At 33.0% G+C, this 13752-nt stretch overlaps 1 protein-coding gene across 4 annotated transcripts in view; it reads left to right on the forward strand.

Moving 5' to 3' along the window:
- The window catches only part of CSMD3 (CUB and Sushi multiple domains 3), a 605903-nt gene that overhangs the window by 455971 nt on the left and 136180 nt on the right, over nt 1–13752 (forward strand). For all 4 annotated transcript variants that reach the window (XM_064646451.1, XM_064646458.1, XM_064646466.1 and 1 more), the window contains one exon: nt 3071–3187. In XM_064646451.1, coding sequence (XP_064502521.1) covers nt 3071–3187 — 117 coding nt within the window. The remainder of the gene's footprint in view (nt 1–3070; nt 3188–13752) is intronic.

Here is a 13752-nt window from a genome sequence, read left to right on the forward strand (position 1 = left end):
TTCTTGCTGCAAACTAAATGTTGCATATGTCAGAGTGACAAATAGTTCATGCCTTACTCCAGTCTGTACTGAGCACATTGTAGCAAAGGCTGCAGACACCTCTTGTTGAGAGTCTTTGTACCTGAAAGATCCCTGCTGGAAATCCTGCTTCCAGACTTGCACTTCATCTCTTCTCTTGTGTGAACAGCTCTGTGCCAGATTCACTTGTGTGAACGGATATGTGCCCACTATAAATCCAGTGCAGATGTATGTTTCTTTCATGGAATTCAGTGTGTGGGGAAAACATTTAGATGTTTGAATGTGTCATATAAACATTTTAATTATTATCAACTGTAAAATGAAATGGTATTATCTTCACCTTTTAGAGATTCTTAAGTTATTTTTACCAAACTTCAATATAAATGAGAACTCTCAGATTTTTAAAGGTGCTAGATTTTATTTTGTGGGTTGTTGGGGTTTTTTTTGGGGGGGTTTTGTTGGGTTTTGTTTGGCTTGGGTTTTGCATTTTTTTTTAAGTGTTTTTTTGTTTGTTTGGGGGTTTTTTGTTTGTTTGGTTTGTTGTTTTTTGGTTTTTTTTAATTTCTAAAAATGGTTGGGTTTAATCCCTTTTAGAGATCTATATCAGCTGTGATAATATCACCTTTCAAGTATCATGAAATATTTTGTCTAGATATATAGATAGGTAAATATATTTTGCTCTGGTTTAAGCATACTAGTAGTTTTGTAAAAACCCTCTTTTACAATTAAGAAGATACCTTTATTAATTTCATAGCTTGTAAGAATAAGAAAGAATCAGGGTATAAAAAAATCTTTATTTTTCTTTAAAGGAAGGTCTGCTATATTTTGAGAGCTAAATACATAGCTATTAACTTTAAGTATTGTTTTTGTGTGACATGACTTCAAGTTTCATTAAAGGTGAAATTCTGTCCATTTTTGTTTTCATGGCCTTGACTTTAGTAGAATCATAGTTTTTCCTTAAATTTACACATTATTTATATCTGTGGATTAGGAAAGTATAATAGTGATATGACTGCTGGAATGGAACAGTGTTATTGGTCTTTGTTGCAATGGCTTATTTATGCAACTCATAAACAGTAAGGAAATGGAGTTAGAGATAAGTAATAAGCTTTTCTGACAGTCTTATTTCACTTATTTTAATGCTTTTGTTGCTTACATTCTTTCATGTTCTCTTCTGTTTTATCCAAAATCTGGAATAGAAAATCTTGAGTACTTAGAAGATGGTAAGCAGATCTGATTTCATCAGAACTACCTGCCACACTCAAGTAATGAAGATTTTCTACTTTGTGTTTTTCCAGTAACTCAAGGCAAATAAGTCTCTGCATATGAGGGTCAGCTAAGATTCTTACTACTTTTTAGCAAAAAATCCAATAGCTCCATTATCTAAACATGTGTTCAAAGGAAAGCATGAATTTCTGATATTTTACATGATGGTGGACTGAGGGAAGATGCTGAGATAATTCTTTTAGCCTCAGAACTATATTCTGTGTGAATATGATAGTCTTGGTGTTCACTCATGTCTCGGAGTGTGCCCATCCACCGTACTGAGCACTGTGTCCTGCTCTGGGCCCTGACTGATTTGCTTAACTCTAATATATGTGCCACATCTATCACATCTATACACACTTGTGCAAGCAAAAGTCGAGACCCTTCTGTTGACATATTTCAAATATCATGACTTTCACACTAGCCCATTAAATCATTTCCAAACTGTGTGTGCAGACCGGAGCAATAGGTGCTGTCTGCTCCTGTTTCAGGTACGGTCTGTCAAACTCTGCAGCTACAGCATACTGAAAGGAATCCATGTTAATGCAAATTGCAGAAATCCATTCTCACAGTGATGGGGCCTTAAGTTGCTACATTTTAAAGATGTGCTCTTTTCATGGTATACTCCACCAAACATTTTGTGTGAATTAAGTGGTCTTAAAACACATGATATGTAGCTACACTAAGAAATATCTTGTATTTAGGATGACAAGTAATGAGATAAAATCTTATGCAATAAAAGTAAGAAAACCACCTTTTTCTTATTTAATATAATGCACAACATATTAATGTTTTGAGAGAATACTGTAAAAAATCCCAGATGTGTTTAGCAAATGAAACATTGAGTACTACTTTATTTATACATTCATGTCTCAACAGGAAATAAATTTGTTAAATAGATAAGTTAACACTAAACTAACTAAAAAATGTTTTATATTCCAAAACAGTTAGAAAAATATTCCAAAGATATGCCACAGTCTAGACAACAAACTCCTAAATCACTATGTGTATGTGAGAAGCAGGTCATAGACATAGGAAAGCACTAACATTGAATAATCACCCGGATATCTGATGAAGAAAAAGAAGAAATAACACTGTTTCTACTTTGACAGTTTTGAATAATGACAAATATTAAGTTTTGTTGTAAACCTTAGAAAAACACATTATTGTGGTAAATAACGTCGTTATTTACCTGCCATTTTATCAAGTATTATAGCTGTTAATGGTAGAATAAACATGATGTTTGTGTGATAAAGAAAAGTGTGTGCTCATAACCTTATATATATAGTTATAAGTAATTGAGATATAAATAAGTGGTACATCATGGTCAGTCAAGAAATCCTGACTTTCCTATTTCAGTAGTTGTAGATATTATTTTGAATTATGAGTCTATTGACATGAGTAAGAATTTACCAGTGTGCAGAAAGGCTGCATAATCTATGTTTTATTATAGTATAAAGCATCATATGAATGAATAATAGTTTTGTATGCTGTAAATAATAGCATACTGTGTATAAAGCACATAATTTATTTATTAAGATAGTTGATAAATAGTAAAGAAAAAAAAATTGATCTGGAAAACTTCAGAGTGCCATCAATTCTTTTTTGATATATGAGAAAGTTGCACATTCTCAGTATGTCACAGGATGCAAAAATTTAATCCAGTGCAGAAATGTAATAAAATTTCCTGCAACATCATATACCAACACACAAAAAATCAATTTAAACTGATTTTTTAATATATATGATATTACATTATTAAAAACTGATTTCCTTCACTTTCCAGCACCCTGTGGAAGCCGGTCAACAGGCTCTGAAGGGACTGTATTATCACCAAACTACCCCAAGAATTATAGTGTTGGTCACAACTGTGTTTACTCTATCACTGTTCCTAAGGAATTTGGTAAGTAGGTTTGGTCTCATTCCTATCTTTTTGTTGCTTGAATACATTCTGGATGATTTGTATGGTTGCTTTTACATAAAAAATATTAATGAGAAAAAGCTGTTTTAAACTGATACTTCTGTTAACACTTTTATCATTTTTATAGTGCACTATTTCCTCTAAATGCTTATATTTATCATTATCTTTTGAATTTCTCTTTACTGACAAATGAGATTAGAGCAGCATGTGTCTGCCTGGTTTTTGTAGATTACCAGATCTTCCATCAAAAGTTTACTCCCATAGTAACATTTTCTTCTGCTGACTAGACTAAATTTTAGCCTATGTCTTCTGTCCCACACAAAGACAGGACTTATACAGCACTGTTGTATCTCTCTGGATTTATGAATTATTTTATCTCACTTTATTATGAAACAATGCTTAGGATAACAGTTGATGGTTGTTCACTTTGGCTTCTTGGTAAGCAGTATGCCACATACTGAACATCATTTTGTTCTTATGGATAGCGTAGAGGTGCATAGGCTACTACAAAATAAATAAATTTTTAAAAGTACACTCTTCTAAGTCATGGCAATCTATCCTTATTCCTCCAGAATATTAAGGAAAAATTAAACTCGTTTGTACAATTCTTGATTTATTTCTAGCTGTTAGAAACATGTGCTTTTGATATAACTAATTTGTTTTAGATAAACTGGAAAGTTTATGTCCTCCCACTTCCATCAAAATATAAAAGAATTCAATGACATATTCTGAAATATGATTATGATAGACTGTCTGCCCTATCTCCGGATAGACCTTTACTCTTTTTCTTGTATTTAAATAGTGTATTTTGACAATTAGTTCAGGTACGTGTAGAATATATAATTTTTTTCATCCACTTTTCTGCATACAGAAAACAAAAATGCCTGTGTGTTGAAGGAGAAAGGTAAAAAAATACCTGCCAGACAAAAATGAGAATGACATGATGCATTGACACAAGTACCAAAATAAATATTTCCATTTTAGATGCTGTTTTTCCAGTATACTTCCACAGTAATCAGAAGTAGTATTCCTTGCACCCAAAAGCTCAAATTTTAAAATACAAATCTTTCTTTGAATTGTACAGTGGTGTAGGGGTTAATATTTCTTTCGATCTATGATCTTTCTCTAATCTATCATCACTAGAATTATTCCAGTAACAACCATTGAGAAAGTCAAAGTCATTTTGGCAATTGATTTAAATGAAATTTTTTTTGCATTCAATATAATTATTTGTCTCAGTCTGAAATTTTAAAATAATTACCTACAATTCTATTGTTTCGGGTCCTGATAGAAGACATTGCATTAGGAAAAGAGTTTTCACTTGCAATTCTTGATATGTAGGGATCCCTCACTGACAAGATGGTCACCAAAAAATGCTGTGGAAAAAGACACCGCATAATATCTTCAACTCACCTACTAGTATACATCACAACGTGTAGATTTGTCAGAGATTATTCACAACAACAAAAAGTCAAACCACGTTTTTTGAGAATGAAGGGGTACTCCAGCAAAACTGCTGACATAAGATAAAGTAATTTTCCTAAAGGAAACAGCAAAAAATCTTCCATAATCTTCTCTATTGCTCAAACCTTCAGTGTGAAATATAGCAATCAAATATTTGCTGAATGGAAGCTCTTCAGGAACTATTTTGACATCCAATATAGTACATGAGATACTTTGTTACATGAGTAACAAAGAACAATTTGGGGGGAAAAGAAAAAGCTAAAACCAGGTCAATATAGAAAAAAACCACAAACAATGGAATAGCATATTTAGTGTGTAGAAGGGAACTCATTGGCCTGGATTAGTTTTTGATGGAGTGAAAAGAAAAGCTATTTCATCTGCAGCTTCCCAGGTTCTCAAGTCAAAAATTCTGTGGAAAAGTCATTTCAGAGTGGACTTTTTTCCAGTGTTTCATTATTCTGTCATGAAGAATCACAGTTGCAATATTTCATAGCATGACAGGTTTAAGCTACAAGATAAATGACTCACAAAGGCACACAGTGTGCCACAGGAAAAATCTTTTGTAAACATGGAAGACTCATATTCTTTGACACTCTCCCACTGATATTTTAAAGTGGTGTAATGATCATTAATTGTTCAACACTGAAATCCAGCACTGGTTACAATTAAAATGCAGAGGTTGGAGATTTTTTTTTCCCCGATGCACATAAACTAATTTGTATTCTCTGCTTTGCATAATGGTGTCATCTGTACTTCTATTTAGGTTAATATTTTTAACAGTAAAATAAATTTTATGCCAGCTTGCTTCTTTCTGTTAGAGCAAAAAGATATATTGAACATACACAGTAAGGTATGTAAGTGTGGCCTCGAGCTATGCTATCAGAAAATTAGGTATCAATTCTCAGCAGCCATCAAAATGCATAAAATTTAAATTAGAACTCTCTTTTCCTACCAAGAAGCTAGAAAAATTGTATACAATTGGGAAAATGTCTAGTTTCTGTGGAAACATTTGGTTTATGTTTACAGCAAAATATAATATTAAAAAATTGCAAGAATTTTATTGCATGACATTTTGTGGTAAGATTACTTAAAATTTGGCAATGAAGGTAGATCCAGTTTGCTTACTGTAAACAGGGAAATTAAAATCCACTATTCTCTTCAATTCTTGAATAACCAGCTTGTATTCACAGACACATTTCTATCACACACTTATGCTATTTTCAGCTTTTGCTTGTGTCTTTTCTTGAATTCCTGGAGATAGCCCTGATAACTGTACATAGACAACAGAGAGAAGAAATAAATAGAGTCAAACAACAGAACTTTCGGATTATTATTAATAATAATATCCTTGAAAGAGTAATTTTTTGCCAACACTGGAAGGTCAACATACTAATTTTATTCTGCCAGTGAAGACACACATAGAGCCAACAATGATGTCAACATGTGTTTTCTGTTAGACAGCTCACTGCATCTAGAATTGTTAGACAACAGTCGTGTCACAGTAGAGTTATTTCAGTACTGTTTGATTTGATTTCAAACTCTGTTTACATTTGGAAAGAAAAAGATAGGCAAGGACAGATTGCAAGTAGCAGAATGTGCCAAATAACAACTTCGCATCAAGAGGAAATTAGAAACAAATGGTACTTACGATAATACTTCACTGCATTACAGTAAAACATTTGCTTTAATAACTTGAATCCATCATCACTGCTGTGCACATCTTAATTTCATTTAAGAAATGGGGCAGACGTGTATGGACTGATTTTTTTTTAAATGTAGAGGATTTAACTCTGCATCTTAAGTTAAAATGGATGGAAATGCCTGGCTGAATATCTAGCTTCAATATTTTTAAACACAAACTAAGCAATTATTGAATTAAGTAATAATTTACTGAAGGGGAGGTAGAAATGATAGAGTATGATCTAAAATATCAAAATGCTACCGTAGGGAGGAATCTGATTCTGCTTCACACCCTCTTTTTATACAAGCAACCACTTCAAAGTGGTTCACTTCAGTGAGACTACATTGTTCAAACAATGATTACTTGTCAACAAGATGGAGTGAAACCACAAAGACTGCTCCAAATACTTGTATGTCCAACTGTATAAAGATTCAAGGCACTAATTTTAGGAGAAAGAGATGACAGTGATCCAGCTTGTACCATGTATTTTTTAAAAAGTAAGTCAGCCCACCTTTCCTTTCCAAATGACTTGAAAGCAAAATGACTTCCAAGAAAAGTGACTATTTATTTATTTCCACATTTTTATTTTATTTTAGGTAACCATAAAACTGTTTTTTAAGACAAAATCTATATTTTGTGTATTTGTTCACCAAAATTTTGCATAAAGACAGCAAAACTGGCTCTATCACAGGGCACTTCTAATAAAAACTGAAAATATTTAAAAAACATGAATTAATGAAGAAATTTAATGAAATTCAACATCATGCAATACTAGGGATGCACATACAAATATTTATTATTAACAATAGAAAGAAATACCTACTGTATAAGTAATCCCAGTAGTTGATGCTAAGTTCACACCCCTTTTCCTTTTTTTTGTATTCTTTCAACTATATTGACATGTTATTTCTCTTAACGCCATTCTGTTCTGCAAGATTTTCAAAGGATCTTGTACCAGAATGATGCTTAGTAAATTCTTAAAACTGAACTTTAAGAGCTCAACATTAAAAAATTTATGAAAGTGCTTTTCTGCAATTTTCTCCAGTCAGCTAACTAAGCTTCATTCAAAAGTACATAAACTGGAGTTTTATCTAAGATAGACTTCAGAAATCCTGGCCAGAACCAAGACATCATTGTGAATAGAATATCAGGCAGATACAGAACTAGTTTTAATCCCAGAGACAATAAACCTAAGAAAGGTAATATTTAATTGTAATATTTATTTACAATTGATGAAGTAATTTTTTAAAATTTTCTATTATCAGTATGGAAAGGAAACATTCACAACATTCATGTAAATAATGCTTTATGTTAATTTAACTCATTGCCAGAATATTGGTTTGATTTGAAAATTTTCTGAGTGGACTTAACTGTGGTAGGTACATGTCTTTTCATTTGACTCTTTTTTGAATTTAAATTTGAGAGTTATTGAATAACACGGAAGAGGGATAAGGACGGAGTCAGGTTGCTTTGAGCCAGAAAAATATGTAGGTTGTATTCGTTGTGCTAGAAACAAATAATGCACCCTCCTACCCCAATAGAAATTAAATATTCTCAATGTGCATTGAATATGAATATGAATTTATTTCCCATTATTATTTTCATTAAGTATGAAAAATAAACTATTTTCTGAAATTTACAATGCATGCAATTAACCATACAAAAGTACAGTCCATTTCTCCCTTTAAGTAAGAAGATTGTATAGCTATATAACAAATACAATAAAAATGGGTAGAATCTGGTTCATTGTATTGTGTGCAATTTAGCAAGAAAAGAATGTACAGGTGGTTACCCAGAAACAGAAAACTTAGAAGCATATCTTCTGCATATTAAATGGACATGAAAATCCAAATGAAAAAAATCTTCAACCTTAAGTGTATATTCTGGACCTTTAGAGTCAGATGCAGTGACATGATTTGTGTTTTAATCTGTATAATCCAAGTGGAGATGATCTAAATACATGAATGTTGTCTTGAAGTGCTGCCCTTAAACACTGCTGATTTATGTGCATATAAATTTTAGGCTTGCATGCAAAGTAAATAGGTGTGCATGCATGTCACTGAATCCTTTGCTGGAATACATTTCCTCTTGTTTTAGTAAGGCATCTAACTATGGAAGTTAGATACCTAGTCTATGCCATTCAGATCCTTGCTCTAATCAACAAAGAGAAATACATATTCCCATGATGTGATTCATCCCATCTAAAACATCTAGCTGCAATTTTTTGGAAGAAGATAAATTCTTTGTAATGTAAAAGAAACAACACAGTCTTATTTTATCATATTCATTCTGGCGGCTACCATGAGTTAAATGAATTAGAGAACATTGCTGCAAACGTAGTCTACATCCATCATGTAATTATGTTGTATACACATAAGTTCATGATTTTATCTTGTGAATATGTGGTAAAGCTGACAATTTCAGATATGTTTCAGTGAGTGGCCATTTAGTGGCTTGAACTTGGATGATTCAAATTCAAGCTTTACTTAGGATTCCTCACTCTTAAATGTTTTAAACCCAACACTGGACATGAACAAAATCTGTGTCATGTTATTAAGTGTATATTAGACAATAATCCCTGCTTCTTTAAGTGTTGTTGGATCACCTACTTAAGAAGAATTTCACATGATGAACTGTATTAGATTAGTTATTCTACAGGAACAGGAAGCCAAGGCCTATAGACTGTCTACAGAATGAATTCTTAATGGATTTGCGTTGCCATCTGGAAAAGGAAAATGAAAGGCAGGATTAGTTATATGCTAGAAAATTTTTTTTGTGATTTTGCAGAGGAGTTTAGTGAGTATTAAGTATTCTATTCTCCAGAATATATAATAAATGTACCTGAAAATGTTATTTAAAATATAAATATTTTCAGAATTTGGTGTAAAATTAGTTATAATGCAATAGTTTTAAGTTATATATACTAGCTATGAAATTATTTTCTCATTGATATAAGAATTTCTTCCTTAGAAGAATATTTTGCAAGTTTTAACAAGGTTGTGCCAAATATTTTTATTTGTCATTGTATTTCAAACACAGAGCAGTAATACTGACTACTTAATCCAGTTATGAATAGGCTAGTAGCAAAATATTGTATACCAAACATACCTAGTGGATAGCGAATATATTTTTTATCATACTGCTAAATACACATGAATTATTGTGCTACAGGCTTTCCAAAAATAGCTGAAGCTTGCAGTCTCAGATTTTTTTTAAGAATAGAGGTGAGTGTTAGTTGTATAACTATTAACTTCTGGTTTGTTTTTCTAGTTCAAGGCCAAGTTTGTGTCATATAGATGCTGACTATATAATCTACAGAAGGACGAGAAGGTCATTTCACATCACTTTCCATTTAACTATGAATCTCCTAGGTTTCTGAGAGGAAGGACTAGCAGGTTTTATATACTCCAACTCACTGGGTAGTATTTCATTCATTGGTTCAGTGCTTAACATGCCTGCCAAGCGAGCAGATGCCAATAAAAAAGTCACCGTAGGGTGACATTTAAAGAAAATCAAACTATTCAATGTATTTTTGAAATAAAATTTAAAGAGATTTACTATTTTAGTTGCTTGATATGATTTGAAATCACTTTTTCAGTGCTCTTTTTAGATTTTTGTCAATAAAAATGATTAGTTTTGGCTCAAATATTAGTGATGTGTTTAAATATAATAATGACCAATTTAATACAGACTGCTAAATAGCTTAAGCTATTGAGTTTTACTATAAACATATGACACCAGTATAGCTGTCTTTTTAATCACCTAATTTCAAAGTAGAATGATAATACCACATCTATAGTCTTCAAAGAAATTCATAGTTTTAAAATAAGTAAAATAATTTTACTCCAAGAGTTTTAATTGATGAAAGATATCTAAAGATTTTTTTTCTTTTGTTATTCTGAGAGGTGTGACTCCAGCTGCTTCAAATATTAAATTGTCAAACCTTGTTCACAGAAAAGGCTGTTATTATAATAGCTGAAATTAGTCTGGGTTCCTGATTCCAAATAACAGAGAAAAGACTACATTACAATTGTTGCTTACATGACTTTCAGTACTCCCGAGGATGAGATTGAGTGGTAGCATATTTTCTGAACAATTCTGGGTTTTTGTTCACTTCTTACGGCAAGATTAAAGTACTTTAACAGGACAGTACCAAAAGCTTGAATCACCATTTTTTAGGTTGTTTTAACATAACGTTATATTAATAATGAAGTGTCATTTTTACCCTTAATCTCTATATGAGTGAAAAAGCTACTTTCTCACTCTTCAAGCCCAGCCAGCTGGCGAGACCAGGGCTTTTTTTCTCTTGGGGTTTGTGTTTTTTTGGTTTTGGTGGTTTGGGGTTTTTGCCATGTTTCCCCCCCCCTGCATTTTCCCATTTTGTAGCTCCAAAAATCAATAGGAAAGTCATCCTAACAGAGCAACTGAAGTCCCTGATACATAGTTTCACTGGTTGACAGTAAGAGACAGAGAAACCTGGGCAGGGAATCCATGAGAAGTCATTATGACCACTGCCAAGTTTCCATCTTGAAGTATTCTGATATATTTCAGGGAAGGAGCTCATAAGGATCAGACTAGGATCAAGGAACTCCAGAAAATCCTTTTAAAAACATCTTCTTATAAAATGGTTCATTATTAGGCCCTGCTCATACTGTTATAATCCATACTTCTCACTTTTCCTCTTTGTTATATTCCTTTGGATATAAGCTATTGCTCTCTCTCAAGTAAGCTTATCTGTATTGACTCAAATATTGGTGTTCGCTACTGAGTACACAGATATAATCTTCCAAGAGTCAGGATTTCTCTCTGATTTATCTTTAGTTATTTTTGTTTAAAAAACAAATAATAAGGTCTTTGCAATCCTCACTCTGCTTTGCGTTTCTTCCATTTGCACTCCTGACTGCAGAACTGGGTGATTATTCCACACACTTAAATCAGAATCTCTGAGCACTCTGTGTCACTGAAAAAAGGAGTTGTTTGGGTTTTTTTAGCCATTTTCTGTTAGTATCGAATTTATATTTATAGTAATTTAAAAAGAAATTTTCTAGTTAAACTTGGGATAGAGCTAAATTGCATCTACTCTGATAAAATGAGTAAATTTCAGGAAAATAGGATTAAATTCTCTAAGGGGAAAAACCAAATTTGGTATTTTGTGAAGTCATTAAAAGTCTGTCAAAATATGGCTACTTGGTGAGGGGAATTTGCTTTGATTTGCCACTTAGAGAAGATGTTGAATTTCTGTTTTGGGGGCCTGTGTGGAAACCAGTGAAAGGTTTACTATTGTTTCTCATAGGTTGCACTTAGGGTTTGTCAGTCAGACAGGAGACTGGAAGGGGACCATATCATTTGATGATCACAAAGGATGAATAGCAAAAGAAGGAATGGGAAGAACAGGAAAATTAGTTTGTATACATACATATGGGTACATATACATATATGTTGTGAAAGGGTAAAGCCTCTCTGAAAGCAATGCTCAGCTAAAGAGACTTGCCTAACTCTGATTATATGAGTGTTGCTTGAGAAGAAAAAGTCAAACACAAACTTTGTTATTGACATGGGGTGAGACCTACTCAAGAGCACTGCTGTGATAAGGCACCTGTACAACATCTGTCCAGATTTTGTAAATATGTTCAAGATTGTGTCATTGAGTAATGTGGTTCTCTTGTTGTGACTATCACACCTGAAATTCCATTCTAACAGTGTACTTATTAAATGTAACATTGAATGGACTACTCTGCTTTTTGTTTTAATACCCAAGGTCTGCACAGACCTGTCATTTTAATATATGTGTGATGGTAAACACCCACTTGCATTGTCAATCAGAAATAAGTATCTAAAAAATCTGGGGTTTGTGAGGTTTCTCATGATTGAATCACCAAGTCAAACTTTTATTTCTCCAAGCCATTGGAGAAACTGTCTAAACTTTCAGCAGCAACATCAAGAGAATAATAAAATCCTCAGCATATTAATATACACTGTTAAGAGTTATTAAAAGTATTGAGGTTTCATACTTTTTTATAGAGAGAGTAAATTTTGTAAGATGACATTGGTGGTTATTTTGTATAACTGCTGTTGATCAATGTCTGGTAATGTACAGGAAACAGTTCTTTAAGAAAAAGGTCAAGTCTTCATTTTGTATATCATGTCCAAGTAATTTTAATTTTAAAATTAATTTTTAAGATAAGATCAAAGTTCACAGTTAAAGCCTTAAATAAGTTTAATATACCTCCAACATAAGCTAGCATATTTTTATTTACAATCTTATGCTACTGGTCCATTTTTCTCTTCTTTTTTTCATAGAAACACAGAATCATTTAGTTTGGAAAATACCCTTAACGACACTGAGTCCAACCATTAACCTAACACTGCCAAATCCACCACTAGACTATGTTCTTAAGTGCCACATCTGCACCTCTTCTAAATACCTCCAGAGATGGCCATTCTGCCACTTCCCTGGACGGCCTGTTTTGATGCTTAACAACCCTTTCAGTGAAGAAATTATTCCTAATGTTCAATCTAAACCTTCCCTGGCACAACTTGAGGTCGTTACCTCTTGTCCTGTCGGCTGTTGACTATCACTCCCAGGTCCTTTTCTGCTGGGCAGCTTTCCAGCCCTTCTTCCCAAGCCTGTAGTGCTGCCTGGGGTATGGAAGAGGAACACAAGTGTCTTGTATTACTGTAGTATGGCTTTTCTTTTCTTTGTTTCTCTTTCCTTTTTTCTTTTGTGGTAATGGTCTTTCACTTGCAAAGCTCTTTCTCAAAGATAGTCTTATAGTTCTGATTTTACAGGTACTTAACTTTTCTGTTCAGTCTTATTTATTAATTTACTTATTGATAAAATGAAAATATTGTTAGCATTGCAAATAAGTCCAAATCTGTGCTTTAAAAAGTGTGACAAATCAATTTTCTTGCAATTTCAATGTTCGTGCCTAAGTTTTCCATTGCATCTGTCACTACATCCTGAATATGTTGCAGATATACATTACTACGGTTATCAGATGTTTTGTATTCTTGGAGTTGGACTTTTGCAAGCTCAAAATATTCCTTTTGGTTTGGTTTTGTTTCTTTTTTGAGGAGGGGAGGGTGTGTGTGGGGGGAATGTGTAGGTGCAACCTAATTTTACATCATAATGTCAGTGAGATTTTCGATTTCATTTCTCTGGTAGTTTCATTTCCTGTCTGACTGTCCAAAGCCACATCTCTGAAGTCTCAGCTCATGCTAAGATTTAGCATCTTTCTCTTGTAACTAAGGAGAATAAAATTTCTTTATTCTCACAGGTGAAGGAGTTATCTAAATTTTTATCATTTGTTGATTTTAATGGTAGTTTAAAAGACTCTGAACTGAAACAGGAAGTGCACTTAACACTTGGTGGGGTGGTAGTAGTGAATCTCAAAGATGTAAG

This window comes from Pseudopipra pipra, chromosome 1 (assembly GCF_036250125.1).
Source record: "Pseudopipra pipra isolate bDixPip1 chromosome 1, bDixPip1.hap1, whole genome shotgun sequence".
Classification (NCBI taxonomy): Eukaryota; Metazoa; Chordata; class Aves; order Passeriformes; family Pipridae; genus Pseudopipra; species Pseudopipra pipra.